Consider the following 24855-nt stretch of genomic DNA (forward strand, 5'->3'; position numbering starts at 1 on the left):
TCAAATATATGTTAAGTTTGTTAACAAATATGTTATTGGTATTTTTTTTTAACCTGTATTTGAGTTTTAAGAACTCCCTTTTGGGATTTTTATGTGAAGTAAAAATGAAAAATAAAATAAGAAAACCATGTTTTATTGATGAATATTGTTGTTTCATGCATCATTTCTAATTATAACCAATTTATCTTTCTTATACTTTTTTGTGAAATTTAAGTTATTTTTTTTTTTTTTTTTTATACTGGGGTTTGAATTCAGGGGTTCTCAACCACTGAGCCATATCCCCAGCCCTATTTTGTATTTTATTTAGAGACAGGGTCTCACTGAGTAGCTTAGTGCCTTGCTTTTGCTGAGGCTGGCTTTGAACTCATGATCCTCCCGTCTCAACCTCCAGAGGTGCTGGGATTACAGGCATGTGCCATTGCACCTGGCTAAGTTAATGTCCCATTCAAGTTGAAGGTCATCCTTATTTTCTCCTACATATTTTAAGTTTGCATTTTTCTTTATTTGTCTTAGCTTTCTAATTTTATGTTATTTAGGGATTTGTACAGTCATTTCTTGAGTGATTTTCATTTTTTTATTTCTTGTAAAATGAGAGTAATATTCCTTTAACAACGTTTAATTCTTTTTGACTTAAAATTTCTGCTGCTCACAGCATATCTCTTTTTCTTGGACCTTCTTGCTTCTTTTGTTTTAATCTTAATATTATTAAATTCTTGTTTTAAAAATTTTTAAAATACTTTTTTAGTTGTTGATAGACGTTTATTTATTTATATATGGTGCTGAGAATTGAATCCAGTGCCTCACACATGCCAGGCGAGCGTGTAGTTACCGCTGAGCCACAGCTCCAGACCACGTGTTCTTTAAATTTTTAAAAATCTTTTTAATCTTTTGATGAAAATTCTAATTAAGAACAGTGCTTTCTAAACACAAAGTAATGATAGGAGTTAGAAATGTTAACTATCCTGATTTGGTCAGTATATAGTATATACTCGTATTTAAATATCATACTATAACCCATAAATATGTACAATTATGTGCTAATCAAAAATTTTAAAAATGTCAAAAGATAGAAATTTTAACCACCATGGTTTGATCATTACATATTGATGCATGTATTGAATTATTAGTGTGCCTCATAAATTTGTACCACTAAAAATAATAATAAAAAAGAAATTCTCTTTGTTTTTTATGTTGAGTTATATCCATTAGACATTGATTTGATAGTATTATTTACATAAGTATTCATTTTTCCCCTAATTTATATTCTTTCATAAGTAGGAAAAGGATACTGTCCATATTAAATTAGTAATATTGGTAATGGACATTTAGATTCTCTATACTTCCTCTTAACTATGTGATGGTATTCTGATAAACTTGTTGAATCAGACCGACTTGCTTGTGTAGAGGGTCAGTTAGATTCTTTTTTTGACAACCTAAGTGTTGGGCTATTCCAGCCTCTGTCCTTTTGCCCTATCTTTTGCTTGCCCCTCACATTCTTTTAAGCATGCTTCAAAAGTATTTTAAAAGTCATAGAGTATTTAAAAAATCATACAAAAAATGATTATAACTTTATAGGTCAACTTCATATTTGGTGATATGAATTCATAATTTAAATTAAAAATGTCATTGCTTTATGACTTCATTTTATTCAAAAGTAAATGTGAATAACTTTTTTTTTAAACAGATAAAAAATTTGGAGTGAAAGCTAGAATTAATGGGGCTCTGAATATAACTCTGAGTTTGGTCAAACAGAATTTGCAGAATCATCGCTTGGTTCTACCTTGTCTTCAGCTTTTACGAGTGTATTCTGCCAATTGTGAGTATTTCAGAGTGATTTTTAGTTAACTCAAGTGTTGTGAAGTTATACAAAATGAAAATCTTAAACTGCCTTAACTCTGCAGACCTCTCAAATTCATGGGAAAGAGAAGATTTAATATCTTTTCTTGTTTTTAGCTCTTTTAAGTTTAATTCAACAGAAGTATTTTGGGTTAAGAAGGCAAGTTGACAAATCTTGAGAATTCTCACCTACCCCCTTAATTTGTAAAGGACTAGAGAGGGTGGTGAATAGGTTGCTGTGGGAAAAGTTGTGGAAAAATATGAGGGTATTGCAGCTTGAAAAACCATATATCTCTTGGGATTTTCACAGATGAGAAGAAAGCTGAAAGGAAAGTTGGGATCACTTATCTTTAGTAGTAGGGAAGTGTCAGAACTGAAAAACCACAGTACTGGAGCCTCTGAAAAATATATTGAGGAGAGAGATCGACTCAGATAAAATGTTTCCCTAAGTACACATGCTCACTTAGGTATACATGCATTTCCTTTTTATTCTCTGACTGTGAAATTGGAGTGTTTAGTGAAAGAACCTAAAATTTGAATTGTAGGGTGTGTATTATTGCAGAATATCTTTGCAAAATAATGAGGATGTGTGTGTGTGTGTGTGTGTGTGTGTGTACACGTGTACATAAACTCATATAAACATGTTAAGTGTGAGTATGTGTATATATATCTATGCTTTGACAATATGGTGTGCTTAAAGGAAAATAGCTTTGAACACTTAAGTAATGAACACCTGTGTAATTAAAAAGAACATAAGGAAGTGAATGAATTAGTTATCTAACTAGAGAAGTTAAGAGCAGAGAAATAATATTGAGAGTAGAGGAATGAGATAGTAAAAAAAAAATAAAAGACATACATTAGAAAATAGAAAAATATTGATTTAAAAATGAAAATTGAATTAGATTAAAAACAAAATGGCTAAATCACCAAATATAATCAAGGAAATAGAAAGCACAGCCATAAAATTAGAAAGGATAACAAAGTAACAAACTAAGAGGAAATTAATATCATTTTACAAAATATTAAGAGGTACATTTTTGGTGGTGTTTTATTGAATTAGCCACTGACTAGCATAGTTTACTTAAATTTTAAAAAATATATGTATTCAGAATTGAAAATTTTGAGCAGGGTGATGTAACCCAAATAGTTCACAATTTATTAGAATGTAATTAAGAAGCTATTTGTTTATGGTTTCTCTCGTTCTATCAACACTATGCTTTGTCAAGGCAGAGACTGTTTACTATTGTCTCTCAATCCCCATGTTGACCAAATTGATTGAAGAAACAAATGGAGCAACTGGAGTTTTTTTTTTTTTTTTTCCTTTTGGGTACTGAGGATTGAACTCAGGTGCACTCATCCACTAAGCTACATCCCCAACCCTATTTTGTTTTTTATTTAGAAACAGGGTGTCACTGAGTTGCTTAGCACTTTACTTTTGCTGAGGCTGGCTTTGAACTTGAGATCCTCCTGCCTCAGTCTTGTGAGCTGCTGGGATTACACGCGTGTGCTACTGCATCCAGCTGGAGTCTTTTTTTATAATATATATATTTTGGGGGGCTGTAATTTGTTTCAGAATTGCCTTTCAACTTCCCATAAAACAAAAGAGAAAAAAAAAAAAGAAAAAAGAACATCTTCTCTTAAGCATTTTATTAAGGTGGACTTAAACTAACTCAAGAGTGACTTGAGTTCACATTTATTAAACACTTTGTATATGTTTTTGGCTATGTATCAGTAAGTCTACATATTTTCAGTTACTGAAGTTTTTAAATCATTTTGTATCTTTTTCTCTCCCTTTCAGCTGTGAATTCAGTATCTTTAGGGAAAAATGGAGTTGTGGAACTGATGTTCAAAATCATCGGACCATTTAGTAAGAAGAATTCAGGTCTTATGAAGTGAGTAAATGTTTTGAATGTAAACAGAGTTATATCCTTTGTTATTCTGGGCCTCATTATTTTGAAGTGTACAATGAACAGGTTGAATTAAGTTATAATGTTTATAGAAATTTAGACTTTGAACAGTCTTAGTTTCTATAAGATGAAATAAGATAATTTATAGAATATTCATTCATTCAGAAACATTTATTGAGTGCCTACTATATTCCTCACCCAATTTTGCAGTCTTTTAGTGACTAGTTCCTTAATTCTCATGATAATCTGAATATTTCTTAAATTTATATATTTCTATTTCTCTTTTGTGTCTTTTTTGTGATATGTATCTTAGGATATATTTTATTTATGTGTTGTGTATATTTTTATTCACTTATCCTTTTAACCTCAGAAAATGAAAGCAATTTGCAATTATTTGTTTATATTTAGTATTTTCCTAAGCCTAGAGGTCATTCTTTAAAAACTTTTTTATTATGTAATTTTTCAAACATACATAATAGAGTTTTTACTATTAGACTAATTAAATTAATTACATTAATTACTTATAGTGTTCAGCAGTTATAAACATTGTACCATTTTTGTTTTGTTTGTTTCTTCTCCATACTTTTTGTTTGTTTTTCCTGGGGTACTTTTAAGCAAATTCTAGATATTTTCTCTGGGATGATTTTCTCTGAATATTATTGTTTTTCTCTTAAATACTTAAGTGTATAATTCTGAAAGAAGACTTAAAAATAGCTATTAATACTCTAATGACATTCAACGAAATTATTAAATCCTTCATGTAATCTGAAATCTAGCCTGTGTTCTTTAGTTATCTCAAAATTGCCCTTCCACAATTGGTTTGTTGGAATCAGAATCCAAACAAGATATACACATTATTACTTTTTGTATTTAGGAAATTTCCAAGTTTATTCGAAAGTAGAGATGATAGTATAATAGTATAATGAACTCTGCATGCACCTGTCACCCAATTTCCACAGCAATTAATATCCTGCCATTTGTATTTCTGTTTTACTTTTTCTGCTTGTATTTTTTCCTGGAATATTTTAAAATAAATATCCACCATTACATTTCATCTGTAAATTCTTTAGTATGATCATTATCAGATATAGACATTTTTTGTGTCTCACCAAAATGTCATTTGTGTACCTACCAAAATTAATAATACTTTCTTTGTATCATCTCATATTTTCTGATTATCAAAGGAATGCCCTTTTTACAGTTGGCTTGTTCAAATCAAGGTCCAGACTAGGTCTCTGTTTGATTGACATGTCTCATAAACTTTTAAAATCAATAAAATTCCCCCCATTTTTTTGATTCTATTTGTTGAAGGACTTGTGTGATATTTCTTTAGAATGTTCCACATTCTGGATTAGGGTGACTATGCTGGGGTCATTTAACAAACAGGTATGTTCCTTGAATTTTCTGTATACTGGCAGAGCTAGTAACTTGATCGTATTTACTTTGGTTTTAATCAAAATATTTCAGAAGTGGTGCAGGGTACCTTGTTTTGTGTAATGTAAGGTGATTAGTTGGGGCAATCCATTCATTGGAATGTTCCCATATACTTGTCACTTAATAATTTTTTACTTATGCATTACCTGGATCTGTTATTTTATTAGGGGTTATAAAACATTGATTTTCTAATTTTCTCATTTTTCCTATATTTATTAACTGCAAATCTCTTATAAAGGAGAACTTGTTCACATGAACTATTTGGTTAAATTTTATTCTAAAACAGAGGGTTCAGGACATTTCTAGTTTTTTTTTTTAAAAAACCATTTTTTTTAAATAAAGCTCAGCATATTTTAACTTATCTTGGATCCTTCTTTGCTCATAATAAATATTATTTGGTGGGGTGACTCAACATTACTTAGGCAAAGATTATACATAGTCCTGGAATATGTGATGAAATGTAACAAGATGAAATGTTTGTATCACAGTAAAAACCAATTTAGGATCAATGTAGTGTAGTAGTGACTTAAGAGTGGGCTCTGAGGGCAGGCAGACCTGGATTTTCATATAGCTCTCTCACTGGCTCCATGATATGATGTAAGTTACTTAACCTATGTGTCCCCCTTTCTAGTCTGTGGAGTGGTAATAATATTAGTGCCTTTATTGTAAGGTGATTAGGATTTAATGAGATGATTCTGATAACTAGCAGTAGTGCTTATGTTAATGTAATATATTTTAAGTACGCAATGTAGTAATGTGGCTGAGAATGAGTCCTAGCTAATACTAAATATACATGTATTTGTATGTATGTTTGTGTGTGTGTATATATAGGAGCTACTGGGGGTTGAACCCAGGGCTTCATACATGCTAGTCAAGCATTCTGCCTACCATTGAGCTACATCTTCAGCCCTGTTTTTAATTCACATATATTCCTTAAGCTGTAAATAATTTCATTTTAAAAAATAAAAACGAATTTTAACTTTTTCTTCTAAAAGAATAAACAATTTAGTGACCAAATATCTCCATCTTGATCTCTTTGTCATTTTTAGTAATTTGAGGGTCTCTTCCCTAATTAACTTAGAAAACTCAGTAATTTAGAGCTTTCTATAGTGATTCTTCCTCTGTTTAAACAGTACCCCATGCTAAAAGAAGATTTGAGAGATTTATGTTGGAAGGATGATGTTTTCCTTTAGGATTTCTTTATTTCTAATTTTAGGGTTCAGATTTAAAGCTGTTAATCCAAAATGATGCTGTTAAGGAAGTTATTTTTTTTTTACCCCCTTGTGTTTTTTTTTTTTTTTTATTGTTGGTTGTTCAAAACATTACATAGTTCTTGATATATCATCTTTCACACTTTGCTTCAAGTGGGTTATGAACTCCCATTTTTAGCCCATATACAGATTGCAGAATCACAAAGTTATTGTAACTCTGTCTTTTTTTTTTTTTTTTTTTTAGTTTCTCCATGTTGATGGCCATTGTAAGGATTGATCCTCAAAGAAAAGTAGATTAACTTTAGTAACTGGATTTAAGCTTTTCTTCCTCCACTGCTCTTAAATAAATAAACCATAGACTATACTCTTCAAGTTATGTTTGGTTGTGTTGTTCTTTCCCAAAAAGACTGGGAAAATTTATGAGGAAGTATAAATTGTTGAAACTGAGAAACTTTTATCAATTTAACATAATATATACTACATTTCAACAAATTAATATTTTAAAATTCTTTGATAACGTTTATAAATTCATGCTGGCTTATAAATGTCAGAATTGCAGAAACTTTTTTGTACTGAAGTTTAATATATTTAAAATATTTTTTGGGGGTAAAAATTTAAAGATGAGTTTTCACCAGGCTTCATAAGTTTTTTTTTTTTTTTTTAATCTAATGGAATAGTTGAATAAACTTGATGGGCTCTAGAGTCAGAAAAAACAGTTTATATTTCAACTTGCCAGTGTGAGGAATAAACATCAAAAATTACCATGTTATAAGAATGTTTTAGGATTAAAAGCTATGAGAAATACTATTATTTGACTCAAGCATGTTGTAAACAACTGCCAGCCAACAGGAAGACTTTCTGAAAGTACTGTAATATTTTCATAGTTTTGAATAAAGAATTAGCTGTAGGTGGGAAAATCCTATGGGTTTACTGTAAGCAATTACATACAGCATAATGTTTTAGTTTCCTAGGGCTATTATATCAGAGTATCATAAACTTGGTGGCTTAAAACCACAGAAATTTGTTGCCTAACCATTTTAGAGGCAGTAGTTCAAAAGAAAATTCTCAGAAGGGTCATGCTCCTTCTGAAACCTATAGGGGAGAATCTTTACTAACTTCTTTCTTGCTTTTCTTTTCTTTTTGTGTTTGTTGTACTGGAGATTGAACCTGGGGGTTCTCTACTACTGAGCTACACATCTCAGCCCTTTTTACTTTATTTCGAGACAGGGGCTGTCTCAGTTGCCCAGTTCTCAAACTTGAGAACTTAGCCTCCCCAGTAGCTGGGATCACAGGTGTGTGCCACCCCTCCCTGCTCTTCAATGGTTTGCATTGATCTTTTGCATTTCTTGTAGGCAGTTGTAGCATTTCACTTTTTGCCATCATCATTACATGCTGATGTTCTCCCCTTATGAATGTCTTCTCATTGTCTTCTCTCTTATTAGGACAGCATTAATGTTGTTTTAAAGGCCCACCTCCTCCAGTATGGCTTCATCTTAACTAATTCTATCTTCAGTGATGGTGTTTTCAAATAAGTTCCACCTATAGTAGTGACTAATTATTAGTTAATTGTAAATATTTAATGGTAGGTATTATTTCTGATCTTTCACTATGTTCTGTGTTAGCTATGTTTCTTCTACATAGTTCCCTAAAATGTCTTTCTCTTACTTTAGGTTGATTGGGATAGTCTGTGTTGTAAAACTGTTTGTAAAAAGACCGCTTATATTGAATGGCAAGAGATAAACAGTGATATTTGTTACTTACTGTAGAGAACACATGTGTAATTCAGTGAGCGTGAAGACTTTATAAATAGGATTAATCAGCAGATAGTTTAGTGCTTTGTGGAGTAAATGTTTTCTCTTTTTTACCTTTTATTTTAATAAAAGGAATTTATAACATATATTAATTAACGTGCCATAGGAAGAGAGATTTACTTAATTCACATATTATATCTGATTGTTGGAAATACCTTTCTTACATATAATAAATTGTATATATTCATAGTATACAGTTGATAATAATTGTCATATTTGGGGTTGACTAAGTCTTTAGGCTCAACAGGCAGTGTTGAGGGCCCTTGATACTTTAGGGGCCCATGAAGATGTTTTAATGTCTTTGAAGTCATAAGAAAAAAAGTGGACTTTTATACAGAAAATGGTTTAATCTGTTATTACTAACACATCTTTATATCAACACAGTTTTAAAATATAAATTTTAAATATATATATAATGGTGGAAGGGCCCATGAAAGCAAAGAAGTGACTAGAGCCCATAAAAATCATGATGTTGTCTCAAATATAACTAATCCCTTGAAGCTATTACCACAGTTGAAGATGTTCAACATAATGATTATCCATTGCTCCCTAAAGCTTTACTGTTCCTCTCAGTAATTGCTCTCATGCTCCTTCCTCTTGGCCTGGATTTAACCAGAGGATGTTTTCTGTCACTAAAGATTAATTTGCATGTTCAGGCATTTTGTATACTTGATTTTTTTTGGGGGAGGATTGGCTTCTTTAATGTATCACAATTGTATTTACGTTTATATTGTTATATAACATTTATTCCTTTAAATCATTGTGTAGTATTCATAGTTGTATGGATATATCATAATTTCTTTATGTATTTGCCTCTTGATAGACGTTTGAGTTATTCAGATTTTTGACTTAACAGCCATGAATGTTTATTCACAAAACTTTGTATGGCCTTTAAAAATTTTTTTTTTCTTTTGGGTAAATCCTTAGGTGTAAGAGTGTCTGGATCAAATGGTAGCAGGATAAACTGTTTTTCCTCAGTTGCCCTGTTAAATTTTTTCTCTAGTTATTTGAACACATGGTGTGCAGTGATAGTAAGTATTTTGATATTTTTGCACATTTATGTTAGTTCTAGGTCAGTTTCATTTGGTTTATTTTTCTTCGTCATGGGTTTTAATTCCCTTCTTTTTGCAAGCCTTATCATTTTGATAGGGGGCCAGGCATTGTGAATTTCACCTTTCTGGGTGCTGAGTGTTTTCACATTTTTGTAAATAGTCTTCAGGTTTGTTCTTGGATGGAGTTAAGTTTCACAGGAAGAGTTTGATCTTTTACTAGGTGGGGAGTGAGTAATATTGAGTTTAGGGCTGGTTATTCTTCCCTAGTGAGGCAAACTCTTGAGTCTTATATCACATATCCCACAAATTATGAGAGCTTCCAGTCTGGTTATGGGAACAGGTACTGTTCCAGCCCTGTGTGAATATTAGACACTGTTCTTCAGTCTTTTGGGATGGCCTTTTCCCCAGCTTTGTGGTTAATTCACACACATATACTGATCTTGTTGCTTTTCTAATATTCAAACAGAAACCTCTGAAAAATCTCTGGACTTCTCTTTCTGTTCAAGTTTCTTTTCCCCCATGATCTGCCCTGTGCACTGATTTAGTCTTCTAAGCTATGACTTTCGAATGTGGTGAGCTGGGGCAATTGTAGGACCTACCTCTTGTTTTTATCCCGTATGGATTTCTGTCCTTCATTGCTTGATGCTTGATATATTTTAAATAGTTCTTTTATTCTGTCCTTTTTAAAAAAGTCACATCTCAGATGAGAGGGTAGATTTGGCTCCTGTTATTCCATTTTATCTGGAAGTAAAAGTTCAAGCTGTTTTTTAAAAAATATTTTTTAGTTATACATGGATGCAGTATCTTTATTCTGTTTATTTACTTTTATGTGGTGCTGAGGATCCAACCCAGTGCCTCACAGATGGGGGGCAAGTGCTCTACTGCTGAGCCACACTCTGTCTTCTTTTTTTTTAATGATAATTATCAACACATATTAATCATATAAATTAATGGGTTTCATGCTAGTATTTCTACATGTGCATATATTATGTGTTAATCATGTCCATCCACTCTTCCCTGTGGCCCCTTCACAGTTTCTAATAATTCCCCTATCTTTTTTTAATTTTCAGGTTGTCTCTATCTCTCATTGTTTCTACATATGAGAGAAAACATACAATACTTGTCTATGTTTGACTCATTTTGCTAAATATATTGTCCTGTGGTTCCATCCATTTTTCTGGGAATGATAGGATTTCATTCTTCTTCATGAGTTAGTAATACTCCATCGTGTATACATACCCATATTTTCTTTATCCATTCATCTGTTGATAGGCAAGGCATCTTGGCTTTATATCTCACCTGTTGTGAGGAGTGTTGCAAGAAACATGGGTATGGAGGTATCTCTTTTTGTATGCTGACCTTATTTCCTTTAGATGTAATATCCAGGAGTGTTATAGCTGAATCATATAGTGGGTTTTTTTTTTGGTTGTTTTTTGTTTTTTATGAACCTCTGTACTGTTTTACTTGGTGGCCATACTAGTTTGATTCTCACCAACAGTGTGTAAGATTTTATTTTTTTCCTATATCCTTGCTAGTTTTTTTTTTCTTTTGGTAATAGCCACTCTAATTGGAATGAGATGGGATCTTATTGTACTTTTGATTTACATTTTTCCTGATAGCTAATGATATTGAACATTTTTTCATATATTTATTGGCCATTTATATTTCTTCTTTGAGAAGCGTCCAGATTGCCATTTTTTTATTAGATTGCTTTTTTTTTTTGTTGGTCACTTTTTGTGTATTAAAATATATTTTGGATATTAATTCTGTGTCAGAAAAATAGCTGTCAGATTTTCTCCCAGTCTGTAGGTGTCTTTTCACTGTGTTGACTGTTTCCTTAGCTATGTAGAAGCTTTTTAACTTGATGGAATCCCATTCGCCTTCTCTTTTTATCTTGTGCTTTTGGAATTGTATTCAGGAAATTATTGCCTGTGCTAGGATCTTGAATTGTTTTTGCTATGTTTTTCTCTAGTAGAGTTTTAAGTCCCGCATTAAGGTCTTTGATCTACTTTGAGTTGATTTTTGTACAAGGTGAGAGATATGGATCATTTTTCAGCTACATGGAGATATCCAGTTTTGCAGCACTATTTATGAAGCTGTCTTTTCTTCAGTAGTCTGTTTTTGGCACCTTTCTGAAGAATCAGTTAGCTAAAGAAGTGTGGATTAATTTCTGGGCATTCTGTTTTGTTCCGTTGGCCTGTGGATCTGATTTTATGCCAGTTTTGTTATTATGGCTCTGAAGTATGCCTTGAAATCAGTTTGTCACCCTTCACTATGATGTTGGAGAGTGGGGTATTGAAGTCCCTGTTACTGTATTGAGTGGGGCCTTTCTCTTTCTTTATTTCTAGTAGTATTTGTTTTATAATATTGGGCTCTTAAACATTTAGTACATATAGATTTTAGTTTTTATATCTCAATCATCACATTTATAGATTTTTTTTCCTGTGTGGTCTGTCCTGTGATTATAAAGTTCTGATATATGAAAAAAATTTCTTATCACACTTCTCACATTTGTAGGGCTTCTCAGCTATGTGGTTTTTCTGATGCATTTGGTTCTGTTCTCTCAGAAAAATTCCCTACACACAAAGCACTTGGAGGTCATTTTCCTATTTGGTATCATGATTTGGAGGGATAATTTCCTTGCAACCACTATAGTTAGAGGATTCATAATATTTTATTTGGCCATTTTGGCAATCTATTTCATTCTTCCTCTAATGGACAAGTTTAAGGTCCAAACAAGAAACTTTGCTGCTTATCAGTCGATAGAAGGTTTCTTCAAGGATAATGTTCTTCATTCAGTGTTATTATTGTTTATAAAGTGACACTTACTTTCACATAATTTCCATAACTTTAATATAGAACTTTTTTTTAGATCCTGATTGTCAACATTTCAGAGGGCTACCAACGAGCAAGCCTTTGTGCTTTTAAGTCCCTGGAATCTTCTTCTTGCAGAGTAATCTTATACTTCTCACTTCTACAAAAAGGACTGCACACTGTGTCCCCAGTCTTTGAAGGTGAGATGGCAGTGATTGGTTGTGAACCTGCACAGCTTCCCCTTGAGTCAGAATGTCATTCTGTCTTCTACACAACTGACAGGAAGCCTTTCTAGCAAGCATGCTCTTTGTTTGGCTCCAGGTATGGCAAGGTATGCCTCTGGGAATTCCCTAGAGGTAGCATGACAGTCTTCTTTTGATTCTGAAGAAGCAGTTCTCTTGTCTTCCAGATTGATGTGTCTCTTGGATTTGCAGGTTACAGTAACAGGAGTCAAAATCCACAAATAATTCCAGAAGAGGCAGAGGCAGGGTCCAGAGTGGCTGCAGAGCTGCAGAAACCTTAGAACTGTGAGTGAAGCCCTAGCCCTTGTTGTGGTCAAGCAATGGAGGTGTCCAGTGGCAGCAGCCTTCTATGCTGGGTGATGAGTCTTCCTCATCACCTGAATAGGTAGCCACTGCCAAGACAGAAGGTACTCCCTCAGTGCCCTGGCTTGCCCTGGTAGGACCATAGCCTAGCCAACCATGATCATCACTGCCCTGTGTATGGGCCTTGGGCCCTTACCATGGCCCCCAGGAGACTGTGTGAATCTGGGAAGCTGCCTGAAGGACCACAGGAGAGATGGGTTGGAGGTGTGTGGAGTCCAGCCTTGTTCACTTTGTGGGTCAGGTTGCCTTCTTAAAGGGAGGCCTTTCTGATTTTGTAATTCCTTTCTCAATAAATACCTTATATGATTCAATTTCCATACCATTAAGTTTTTATTTGGCTCTAGGCATGTCATATTTTAATTTTTTTATTTTCCGTGTTCATTGTCAATTCTGTAGACCAGAACTGTTTGAAGAATTAAAGTACCTACAATGCTATCTGGCATTTTTCAGGTTTTACTGAATGTCATTTTCTTTTCCATTTTAGTTTTTACAAAGAACAGGTTCATTTCGAAGATCTGTTTAGTTCTATATTTAATTTTGACCCATTTTAACATCCTTATTCTGATAGTTTTAAACACTCTTTTGTGCATTTTATTGCACAACTATGAAAATATGACAGCTCCTTACTGATGATTTGTTCAATGCAATGAAAATTCAACACATAATTTCATAATGTTCATTTACTTTTAACTCACCATTACCAACATTTCACATTGTTTTGAGAAAATTATAGGTATGAATTTATGATATTTTTAAAAATTTTTACTTTGTTTTTACTCTATGAATATTATTATAAATAGAGGTTCACGTTTGCTTTATTTGTGTCAAACTAAAGTGTAACTATTAAGAACTTCGTCTTACTGGTCTTTTGCTGAGTATTTACTTGGTCATGGATGATTGTTTCAGCTGTTACTGTGAACCAATGTCCATCTTAAATCTTCTGATTCATTAGCTCTTTACCTTTTCCTGCATTTGGTCATGCTGCCTCTATTTTATCACTAATGTATGCAACTTTTACTTTATTGCCTTGTTTTTGGTTTTAATCTCCTGAGTAGTTTTTTCATAGGTGCATATTTTATTACATTATGTAGATTGTAAAATTACCTGTTGAAGAGATGAGCTTGTTTTTAAATTTTATACCCATGAAGAACTTGGTACTGTGGGTGTCTAGTAGGCATTCAACAAATGCTTAATTGTGAGTGAAATGCTTAGTTAAGTTTGATAGCATACATATTTTTAATATAAATTAACTGTAGTTGTTGATTTCTCACTTAAAGGTTCTATAGTTTATAGCCTTGCATTTTTAAAATTATTGAAATTGTCATTTTTTCAGTAATTTATTTTTAAAAAACAACTTGAATTACAGGTTTTCCACAGTGATATGTATTTTTATAGCTGATTAATGGCAGCTGATTTCACTGTGAGTATTTATGTTCAAAAATATAATATATGTATATTCAATTTTTAGGACTATTCCTTTGTCTTCTCTGTGGATATAAGAATTTTTGAGATAATAGTTACTTTCTTTGGTGCCTCATGGCTGACAAACATTAAGAGCTCATTCTTCTTTTCCAAATTTCTGAGTTCCAAAATGTTTTACACTTGTTGTATTACTTAAATATGAGGATGATAGCTTGATAGAACTGAAACACTTTAATGTCAGAAAGTTAATAAATTATCTATAGAATTTTGCAGTTATGAAATTAATCTGTTGAAACTTGTTTTTCTTTTAGTACCTTTACAAGCCAGGGCCAATGATTCTTGATAGTATGGTTTCTTTGTGAATTTTCTCAGGGTCAGTGATACATATCATTCATGTAACTTCTGACATAAAGACTTAGACAATGTTAATTTTCTTCTTTTTCTTTCTTAAAAATTTTTGGTACTTTTACTATTTCAGTCTTCTTCATATCTAATTTGAAGCGGAAGGGAAAATGAATATGGAGAAACACCATATGTAATTGATGCTCTTAACAAGAATAAGTTTGGAATAGATTAATAGAATTACTTATCTGAGAAGATTGTATGAATTTACTATTGTAGATTAATTTTACTAGTTTTGTTGTTGTTTGTGTTTTCTTGTTGTGTTGACAGGGTTGCTTTAGACACTCTTGCTGCATTGCTAAAATCAAGTAAGTTTTTAAATACTAGAAATACTAGATACTATTTTCCTGAGCATTCTATTTACTATGTTAAAGAAACTGGAAATGTAGATTTAGTTTAGTTTTAAAGCTGATTTTTAATATTCTATTGTTGAAATTGATTTCATCTTCTAGTGCAGTTGATATATATTACTAATGCTATATGTTTTTTGAATTTGTTCAGTACATTTGAATAATTTATTTAAGCACATTTATTTCCTATTTCTAAGGTATTTATATAAACATGAAGCTGTATTAATAAAGTAAAATAAATAAATATCATGTATCATTTATTGAAAGAGTAAAACTAACATGATATTGAGATTTTTATTATGAGAAATATAACTTTTACTATGAGTTGTACTCTTTATATAGCACATGATTTTAACCTAGAGCCTTTTAATAGAAATTTTATTTCTTGCACAAATTCAAATTGATAACATTTAAAAAGTGGCTGTTAATGTAGATGTATAGTCTAAAAAATTTATTTAGAAAATAAATTACTTAATATCTTAACAATTAAGGCATTAGAGTAGAATGTGTCTTATGATGCTTTTGGAGAATAATCATTTTTCCCCCCTCTACATTTTTTTTCAGTATCTATTTTAAATTTCATATTCAGGGCTGGCGATATAGCCTGGTGGTAGAGCACTTTCCTGGCATGTACAAGACCCTGGGTTCAATCCCCAGTTCACTGCCCCCACCCCTCAAATCCCCCATTGTTAGTCTTATGGATGATTGATTGAATAAATTAACATTTGAGTCTTAACATTTAACCTGTTGATGGAGTTCCGTTCTCCCTCCTCCTAAGATAGGCGTTTATTCAAGATCTTTCAAGGATGAGACCTACTTGCCCTTAAATCTGAATTGTTAGAATTGTTTTTTTTTTAAATACTAGCAAATAATTATTTAAAATCTGATATTTAGTAAAGTAATGTCTTGTTAAATTTCGGAAATCACCATAGTATTTATACACCTGAGTTTTCACTTAACAAATTTACTCTTGAAATGAAACACAGGATACTCATGTAGGTTGACTCTGTAGCTTTATTTTCATGTGACATGGTAAACTTTAAACCAAGATCACATACATGAATTTACTGATTATTTGTCACCTTGCTTTGTTGTCTCTGATTTTGTAATTCAAATTGTATAAAGAGTAAATCTGATTTGAAATGGATTAGAATAGCTATTTAAAAGTTTATTAAAGCATACTAATTTTCTGAATCATTGATAACAGAGTTATTAATTCTGAGTCAGTGCAAACTAAAACTCTCAGAAGTTTCAAATATTTTGTAGAAATTGGTTAACCTAAGATGATTGAAGTCTGATGTTTTTCAGTTTTAAGTAATAGTCTTCCTTTTATACCCTCTCTTCTTTTTAAAGAAGAATGCTGGGCAGACATACTTGTTTAGTCTATCAGGATAAAAAAAGTAATTGATAAGTGGTTTATATTTAATGTAGTTTCAAATTATATATGACATTAAATAAGATGAAATTTAATAATACAAAATAATATTTAGTAGCACATTACATTTATTTAAATGGACCATTGCATTTTGTAGCATTTTCACTTATTTATATTTTTCAAAATTCCTTTTTTTTGTGTGTGGGGCAACAATAATTTACTTTAAAAGAGTAAATTTGACTACTGAAATAAATGTGGATAGACAGTTCAGTTATCAGTGCTGGTAAACTTAAATTTTCTTTTAATTAGAGATGAGGAAATAGGCCAATAGTGAGTTGTGTGCCCTGAACACATGAATAAAAATCCTTGTATAATCTGTTGTAATTGTGCTCAGTACAGACTGTAGGTGGCTCTGTTCATTTCCTTTAAGGATCACCTCAGTACCTTTTTGAATTATAGCTGAGTTTCTTATATGATCTTTCATAAAGAATTTAAACATTTTCATGAAGACCATTTGGACTATTGGGAATTCCCACAAAAACACATAATGTGTAATAGTTATAGTGATCATAGCAACTTTTAGCAAAATCATGTTTACAGCTAGTAAAGGCTTGTAAATTTCAGTTGGTATAAACAAAGTGTATATTCATTTAAATATATGAAATGTTTGTTGGTCAAAACAATTGAACTGCAGGCACAGTGTAGCATTCCTATAATCCAAGCAGCTCAGGAGGCTGAGGCAGGAGAATCTCAAATTCAAGGACTGCCTCAGCAACTTATTGAGAGAGACCCTGAGCAGCAACTCTCTGAGACCCCATCTCTAAATAAAATACAAAATAGAGCTGGGGATGTGGCTCAGTGGTCCCTGAGTTCAATCCCTGGTACCCAAAACAAAACAAAACAAAAAATCCAATTGAACTGATTTTGTAAATAGCCACAGCCTTAGTAAATTAGCTATTTTCACAATAGGGATTTAAAAGCTTTCACATATGAGAGAGGCGTTTCTTCCCTTGATGAGTTTCTTCCTTCTCTAATAACAGAATGTAGTTCTGAAAGGGAATTAGTATGTTTATCTCAGTTTAATGTTTTGGCTTACTTGGACAATAGAATAATTCTTTCAGGCAACTCAAATCATTATCTTCTTCATATCCAGGCCATAGATCAGAGGTCATTTTGTGGGTGAAATTGAGATTAAGAAGAGACTAGAGGGCTGGTGATTTAGCTTAGTGGTAGAGTGCTTTCTACATGACAATAGTTAAATGTCCAAACACATGTTTTATGTTTACCCTTAGTATTTTTTAGAGCAATCATATATATACCTGTTTTTACTCTTCCTAATCCAGACAGTGATGGATATTTGATATTATGAGGAAGAGTTAGGTGACTAGGCCCTGGGTTCAATCCCCAGCACTGCAAAAAAGAGAGGGGGGAAAAAAAGAAATCAGAATTTCATTGTAGTTAAACAACATGAGATGGATTAATATTCCAAAGTTGTAGCCTTTATTATCCACTCTCCAAAGTAACACTGGGTGGCTCAATATGTTGCTATGATATAAATTCTTTGCTGCTATCTTAGTAAAATGCACTCTTTTGGTTAATAATTTTAAATATTAATACTTTAAAAATAATAAAATTAGGTTGAATTTGTGGATTCATTTCTGTTAATTATATCCCAATCAAATTGATCATTTACAGAAAACCTTTAATGTAGTTCTCATTATATTCAAAATTTAATTCCTCGAATGACTATTTTCTAATCATGTAATGCTCCTTCCCTTTCATTTACTGCAAAGTTGTTTAAGTATTTTTAACTTAGCATTGTTATGGCATGGATGTTTCTATAATTGTGGGATAACTAGAGCAATTAATTTCAGTGGAAACAAAGTTTGTATAGGAATTACATTTTAATGGTGGTAATTTCATTGGGAATACCAATTTTGTGACAGAAGTTAATAAAAGTGATAACAGCATTTAACAAAATAATATTCACAGCTAGTAAGTTAAAAGCTTATACATTTCATTTGGGTTATTGTCAGTATATTCATAAGTTTTAAAATATAGGAAGTTTTTTTGATTTAAAAAGATGTAAACATAATTTAATGAAGAATTTTGGTATTTAGAAATCATTAAACAATATATGGGCAGGAAAATTTCTGGAAAACGTAATGCTTTCTGGAACTTGTCATATTTAATTTCTTAGAAAAACATATTTAAATATGTAGTTGCCTTTCATCACAGTTGAGGTTATACTTTTAATTTGATTTATTCCAGTACTTTCTCTTGTCATTTAAAAAATATTCTTTCTCAATTTCTTTTGTTAAAGAAACAAATGCCAGGAGAGCTGTAGACAGAGGATATGTCCAAGTGCTTTTAACAATTTATGTAGATTGGCATCGCCATGATAATCGGCATAGAAACATGCTCATTCGGAAAGGAATTTTACAGAGCTTAAAAAGTGTTACAAACATCAAGTTGGGAAGAAAAGCATTTATTGATGCCAATGGGATGAAAATTCTTTATAACACTTCACAAGTGAGTTATTTTCTTACTATTACTCTACTTATGTACTAATGATATGGTTTGGTTCTTAAGAAAATTAATTTGCAAATACTCAGAAAGGGTATATGTTATATATTTATATTTAAAAAATATCAAAACCAAAAGGCACAATCATTTCTCACTCAGACTGACTTTGAGAAGGTAGTCAGTGCACATCTCTGCAATGTGAGATTTTGCCCTCAGAAGATTAAAGGAAGATGTATAAAACCACCTATTGGATTCCATATAACTTTCTAGAATGTGTAGTCAGCTGTACATAACTCAGTTTTATGTAGATCCTATACAGCTGTTGGGGCAATTCTGTTGTTTTTGAGTATTCTGCTTATTTTCCTGCTGGGAAATAAGACTAAGAATAAGAATAAATAGAGAAGCTACTGTAGGGAAACCTGGAGTTCTAGTTCTGCCAGCCATCTTCAGCATTAAACATTTTTGACAGTATATTTAGTGAGATGTTTTCTAGCATCTGTAGAAGACTCAGGTATGGGCTATAGGAATGTTGTAATGCAACCCTCTTGTTTTTAGAAGTTCATAAATTTGTCCTTTAGAAAATGCCAGATAGTTGTCCTGGTTGTGCTGTCTTGGCTTTTACTCATGATAAATCATCTTTCTACATGACAATAGTTAAATGTCCAAACACATGTTTTATGTTTACCCTTAGTATTTTTTAGAGCAATCATATATATACCTGTTTTTACTCTTCCTAATCCAGACAATGATGGATATTTGATATTATGAGGAAGAGTTAGGTGACTTAATATTTTGGGGCCTTAATTTCTCATTTGTTTTGACAGATCAAATGTGAAACTGTGTATTGAAAATTTTACTATGCATCAAAAGTGCCATCTGAATGTCAGCTGTTAACTAATAATAATGTAATATGACATAATTGAAATCCCCTATGTCTTCACCCTTCTCAAAATAGATTTTTCTGGCAGCAAATCACTCTTAAATTTTTAAATTAGTATATTTAGGCTGTTCTTGCATAAGCTGAATAGCCAACTTATGAGAGGTGCATTGTATGAAAACAGATATAGTTCTGAGAGCGTTTCAGGCAAATGCATGTTGGCTTATATTTCTTACTTTCTTAATATTTTTCCCCCTTCTCATGTCCCCTAAATAATTTATATATAGTACTATGGCGACTTTCAGTATCAAAAATGGTACTGACTTCTGCATAGTTAAGATGTTTAGGGAAAAGTTCTACTAAATTTGCCCTACATGATATTCCTATTTATAAATAGACACTGTGAACAGTAAAGCTGTTTTACAATTATCCTGTGTTGTAATATTGGTTTTTGTGATGTTTGTCTCTAGAAAATTTTTAACGTTAATTTTCTTTTTCTGGAATAAAGTAAAATTGGTTTCGCTACTCACCAAAGATATATTGTCTTTTTTTTTTTAACAGGAATGTTTGGCAGTCAGGACTCTTGATCCTCTTGTCAACACCTCCAGTCTTATAATGAGGAAGTGTTTCCCCAAAAATCGCCTGCCACTCCCAACGATTAAGAGTTCTTTCCATTTCCAGTTGCCAGTTATTCCTGTTACTGGACCTGTGGCACAGTTGTACAGTTTACCACCTGAAGGTAGGACCACAGGGTGAATGCTGTCTCCCATTGGAACTGTGTGTCTGTTGATAGTTTTTCTTTATTTGTGCCTAATTATTTGGCAAAGAGGGTTTTAATGAACCTGATAAACCTTTACATATTATTTTAGTTAATAAATATTTCTTTTTTTTTTTTAATTTTTTATTGTTGGCTGTTCAAAATATTACATAGTTCTTGATATATCATATTTCACAATTTGATTCAAGTGGGTTATGAGCTCCCATTTTTACCCCATATACAGATTGCAGAATCACATCAGTTACACATCCATTGATTTACATATTGCCATACTAGTGTCTGTTGTATTCTGCTGCCTTTCCTATCCTCTACTATCCCCCTCCCCCCCTCCCCTCCCCTCCCCTCCCCTCCCCTCCCCTCCCCTCTTCTCTCTCTGCCCCCTCTACTGACATTCGTTTGTCCCCCTTATATTATTTTTCCCCTTCCCCTCACTTCCTCTTGTATGTACTTTTGTATAACTCTGAGGGTCTCCTTCCATTTCCATGCAATTTCCCTTCTCTCTCCCTTTCCCTCCCACCTCTCATCCCTGTTTAATGTTAATCTTCTTCTCATGCTCTTCGACCCTACTCTGTTCTTAGTTACTCTCCTTATATCAAAGAAGACATTTGGCATTTGTTTTTTAGGGATTGGCTAGCTTCACTTAGCATAATCTGCTCTAATGCCATCCATTTCCCTGTCAATTCTATGATTTTGTCATTTTTTAATGCAGAGTAATACTCCATTGTGTATAAATGCCACATTTTTTTTATCCATTCATCTATTGAAGGGCATCTAGGTTGGTTCCACAGTCTTGCTATTGTGAATTGTGCTGCTATGAACATCGATGTAGCAGTGTCCCTGTAGCATGCTCTTTTTAGGTCTTTAGGGAATAGACCGAGAAGGGGAATAGCTGGGTCAAATGGTGGCTCCATTCCCAGCTTTCCAAGAAATCTCCATACTGCTTTCCAAATTGGCCGCACCAATTTGCAGTCCCACCAGCAATGTACAAGTGTACCCTTTTCCCCACATCCTCGCCAGCACTTGTTGTTGTTTGACTTCCTAATGGCTGCCAATCTAACTGGAGTGAGATGGTATCTTAGGGTGGTTTTGATATGCATTTCTCTGACTGCTAGGGATGGTGAGCATTTTTTCATGTACTTGTTGATTGATTGTATGTCCTCCTCTGAGAAGTGTCTGTTCAGGTCCTTGGCCCATTTGTTGATTGGGTTGTTTGTTCTCTTATTGTCTAATTTTTTGAGTTCTTTGTATACTCTGGATATTAGGGCTCTATCTGAAGTGTGAGGAGTAAAGATTTGTTCCCAGGATGTAGGCTCTCTATTTACCTCTCTTAGTGTATCTTTTGCTGAGAAAAAACTTTTTAGTTTGAGTAAGTCCCATTTGTTGATTCTAGTTATTAACTTTTGTGCTATGGGTGTCCTATTGAGGAATTTGGAGCCCGACCCCACAGTATGTAGATCGTAGCCAACTTTTTCTTCTATCAGACGGCGTGTCTCTGATTTGATATCAAGCTCCTTGATCCATTTTGAATTCACTTTTGTGCATGGCGAGAGAAAGGGATTCAGTTTCATTTTGTTGCATATGGATTTCCAGTTTTCCCAGCACCATTTGTTGAAGATGCTATCCTTCCTCCATTGCATGCTTTTAGCCCCTTTATCAAATATAAGGTAGTTGTAGTTTTGTGGATTGGTTTCTGTGTCCTCTATTCTGTACCATTGGTCCACCCGCCTGTTTTGGTACCAGTACCATGCTGTTTTTGTTACTATTGCTCTGTAGTATAGTTTGAAGTCTGGTATCGCTATACCGCCTGATTCACACTTCCTGCTTAGCATTGTTTTTGCTATTCTGGGTCTTTTATTTTTCCATATGAATTTCATGATTGCTTTCTCTATTTCTACAAGAAATGCCGTTGGGATTTTGATTGGCATTGCATTAAACCTATAGAGAACTTTTGGTAATATCGCCATTTTGATGATGTTAGTTCTGCCTATCCATGAACAGGGTATATTTTTCCATCTTCTAAGATCTTCTTCTATTTCTCTCTTTAGGGTTCTGTAGTTTTCACTGTATAAGTCTTTCACCTCTTTTGTTAGGTTGATTCCCAAGTATTTTATTTTTTTTGAAGATATTGTGAATGGAGTGGTTGTCCTCATTTCCATTTCAGAGGATTTGTCGCTGATATACAGGAATGCCTTTGATTTATGCGTGTTGATTTTATATCCTGCCACTTTGCTGAATTCATTTATTAGCTCTAATAGTTTCTTTGTAGAGCCTTTTGGGTCTGCTAGGTATAGAATCATATCATCTGCAAATAGTGATAATTTAAGTTCTTCTTTTCCTATATTTATGCCTTTAATTTCTTTCGTCTGTCTAATTGCTCTGGCCAGTGTTTCGAGAACTATGTTGAACAGAAGTGGAGAGAGAGGGCATCCCTGCCTTGTTCCAGATTTTAGAGGGAATGCCTTCAGTTTTTCTCCATTCAGAATGATGCTAGCCTGAGGCTTAGCATAGATTGCTTTTACAATATTGAGGTATGTTCCTGTTATCCCTAGTTTTTCTAGAGTTTTGAACATAAAGGGATGCTGTACTTTGTCGAATGCTTTTTCCGCATCAATCGAGATGATCATATGGTTCTTATGTTTAAGTCTATTGATGTGGTGAATAACATTTATTGATTTCCGTATATTGAACCAGCCTTGCATCCCAGGGATGAATCCTACTTGATCATGGTGCACAATTTTTTTGATATGTTTTTGTATCCGATTCGCCAGAATTTTATTGAGGATTTTTGCATCTAGGTTCATTAGAGATATTGGTCTGTAGTTTTCTTTCTTTGAAGTGTCTTTGTCTGGTTTAGGTATCAGGGTGATGTTGGCCTCGTAGAATGAATTTGGAAGTTCTCCCTCTTTTTCTGTTTCCCGAAGTAGCTTGAAAAGTATTGGTATTAGTTCCTCTTTAAAGGTTTTGTAAAACTCTGCTGTATACCTATCCGGTCCTGGGCTTTTCTTAGTTGGTAGTCTTTTTATGGTTTCTTCTATTTCCTCAATTGATATTGGTGTGTTTAGGTTGTCTATATCCTCCTGACTCAATCTGGGCAGATCATATGATTTAAGAAATTTATCTATGCGTTCACTATCTTCTAATTTATTGGAGTATAAGGATTCAAAATAGTTTTTGATTATCTTCTGTATTTCTGAAGTGTCTGTTGTGATATTGCCTCTTTCATCCCGTATGTTACTAATTTGAGTTCTCTCTCTTCTTCTCTTCGCTAGCATGGCTAAGGGTCTGTCGATTTTGTTTATTTTTTCAAAGAACCAACTTTTAGTTTTGTCAATTTTTTCAATTGTTTCTTTTGTTTCGATTTCATTAATTTCAGCTCTGATTTTAATTATTTCTTGCCTTCTACTTCTTTTGCTGTTGTTTTGCTCTTCTTTTTCTAGGATTTTGAGATGAAGTATGAGATCATTTATTTGTTGGTTTTTTCTTTTTTTAAGGAATGAACTCCAAGCAATGAATTTTCCTCTTAGAACTGCTTTCAATGTGTCCCATAGATTCCGATATGTTGTGTCTGTGTTTTCATTAATCTCTAAGAATTTTTTAAATTTCCTCCTTGATGTCTTCTATAACCCATTGATCATTCAGTAACCTATTGTTCATTCTCCAAGTGATGTATTCTTTTTCCTTCCTTCTTTTATCGTTGATTTTCAGTTCCATTCCATTATGATCAGATAGGATGCATGGTATTATCTCTACTCCTTTATATTGTCTAAGAGTTTCCCTGTGACATAATATATGATCTATTTTTGAGAAGGATCCATGTGCTGCTGAGAAAAAAGTGTAACTGCTTGATGTTGGGTGGTATATTCTATGTATGTCAATTAAGTCTAGGTTATTAATTGTGTTATTGAGTTCTATAGTTTCCTTATTCAACTTTTGTTTGGAACATCTTTCCAGTGGTGATAGAGGTGTGTTGAAGTCTCCCATGATTATTGTATGGTGGTCTATTAGACTCTTGAACTTGAGAAGAGTTTGTTTGACGAACATAGCTGCACCATTGTTTGGGGCATAAATATTTATGATTGTTATGTCTTGTTGGTGTATGGTTCCCTTGAGCAGTATGTAGTGTTCCTCTTTATCCCTTTTGATTAACTTTGGCTTGAAATCTATTTTATTTGATATGAGTATGGATACTCCTGCTTGTTTCCGAAGTCCATATGAGTGATATGATTTTTCCCAACCTTTCACCTTCAGCCTATGTATGTCTTTTCCTATCAGATGGGTCTCCTGTAGGCAGCATATTGTTGGGTCTTGTTTTGTGATTTCCATTCTACTATCCTGTGTCTCTTGATTGGTGAGTTTAAGCCATTAACATTTAGGGTTATTATTGAGATATGGGTTGTTCTTCCAGCCATATTTGTTTATTTATGTTACTAAACATGGTTTGTTTTCCTCTTTGAT

The 24855-nt window shown here is 33.0% G+C and overlaps 1 protein-coding gene across 10 annotated transcripts in view; it reads left to right on the top strand.

Moving 5' to 3' along the window:
• The window catches only part of Agtpbp1 (ATP/GTP binding carboxypeptidase 1), a 273400-nt gene that overhangs the window by 63874 nt on the left and 184671 nt on the right, over positions 1 to 24855 (top strand). For 8 of the 10 annotated variants that reach the window (XR_009225068.1, XM_046425915.1, XM_058573104.1 and 5 more), the window contains 5 exons: positions 1685 to 1816; positions 3635 to 3728; positions 14765 to 14802; positions 18543 to 18751; positions 20184 to 20361. Coding sequence is in view for 9 of the 10 variants with exons in the window: in XM_046425915.1 (XP_046281871.1) it covers positions 1685 to 1816; positions 3635 to 3728; positions 14765 to 14802; positions 18543 to 18751; positions 20184 to 20361 (651 nt within the window). In the remaining variant the exon portion in view is untranslated. Of the gene's footprint in view, positions 1 to 1684; positions 1817 to 3634; positions 3729 to 12126; positions 12266 to 12499; positions 12593 to 14764; positions 14803 to 18542; positions 18752 to 20183; positions 20362 to 24855 lie in introns of those variants that run through there. The other 2 variants (XM_046425913.2, XM_046425914.1) reach the window with 2 other exon arrangements.

Source organism: Marmota monax, unplaced genomic scaffold (assembly GCF_021218885.2).
Source record: "Marmota monax isolate L192 unplaced genomic scaffold, Marmota_monax_Labrador192_F-V1.1 WCK01_AAM20220418_F8-fsc00265, whole genome shotgun sequence".
NCBI classification, from domain to species: domain Eukaryota; kingdom Metazoa; phylum Chordata; class Mammalia; order Rodentia; family Sciuridae; genus Marmota; species Marmota monax.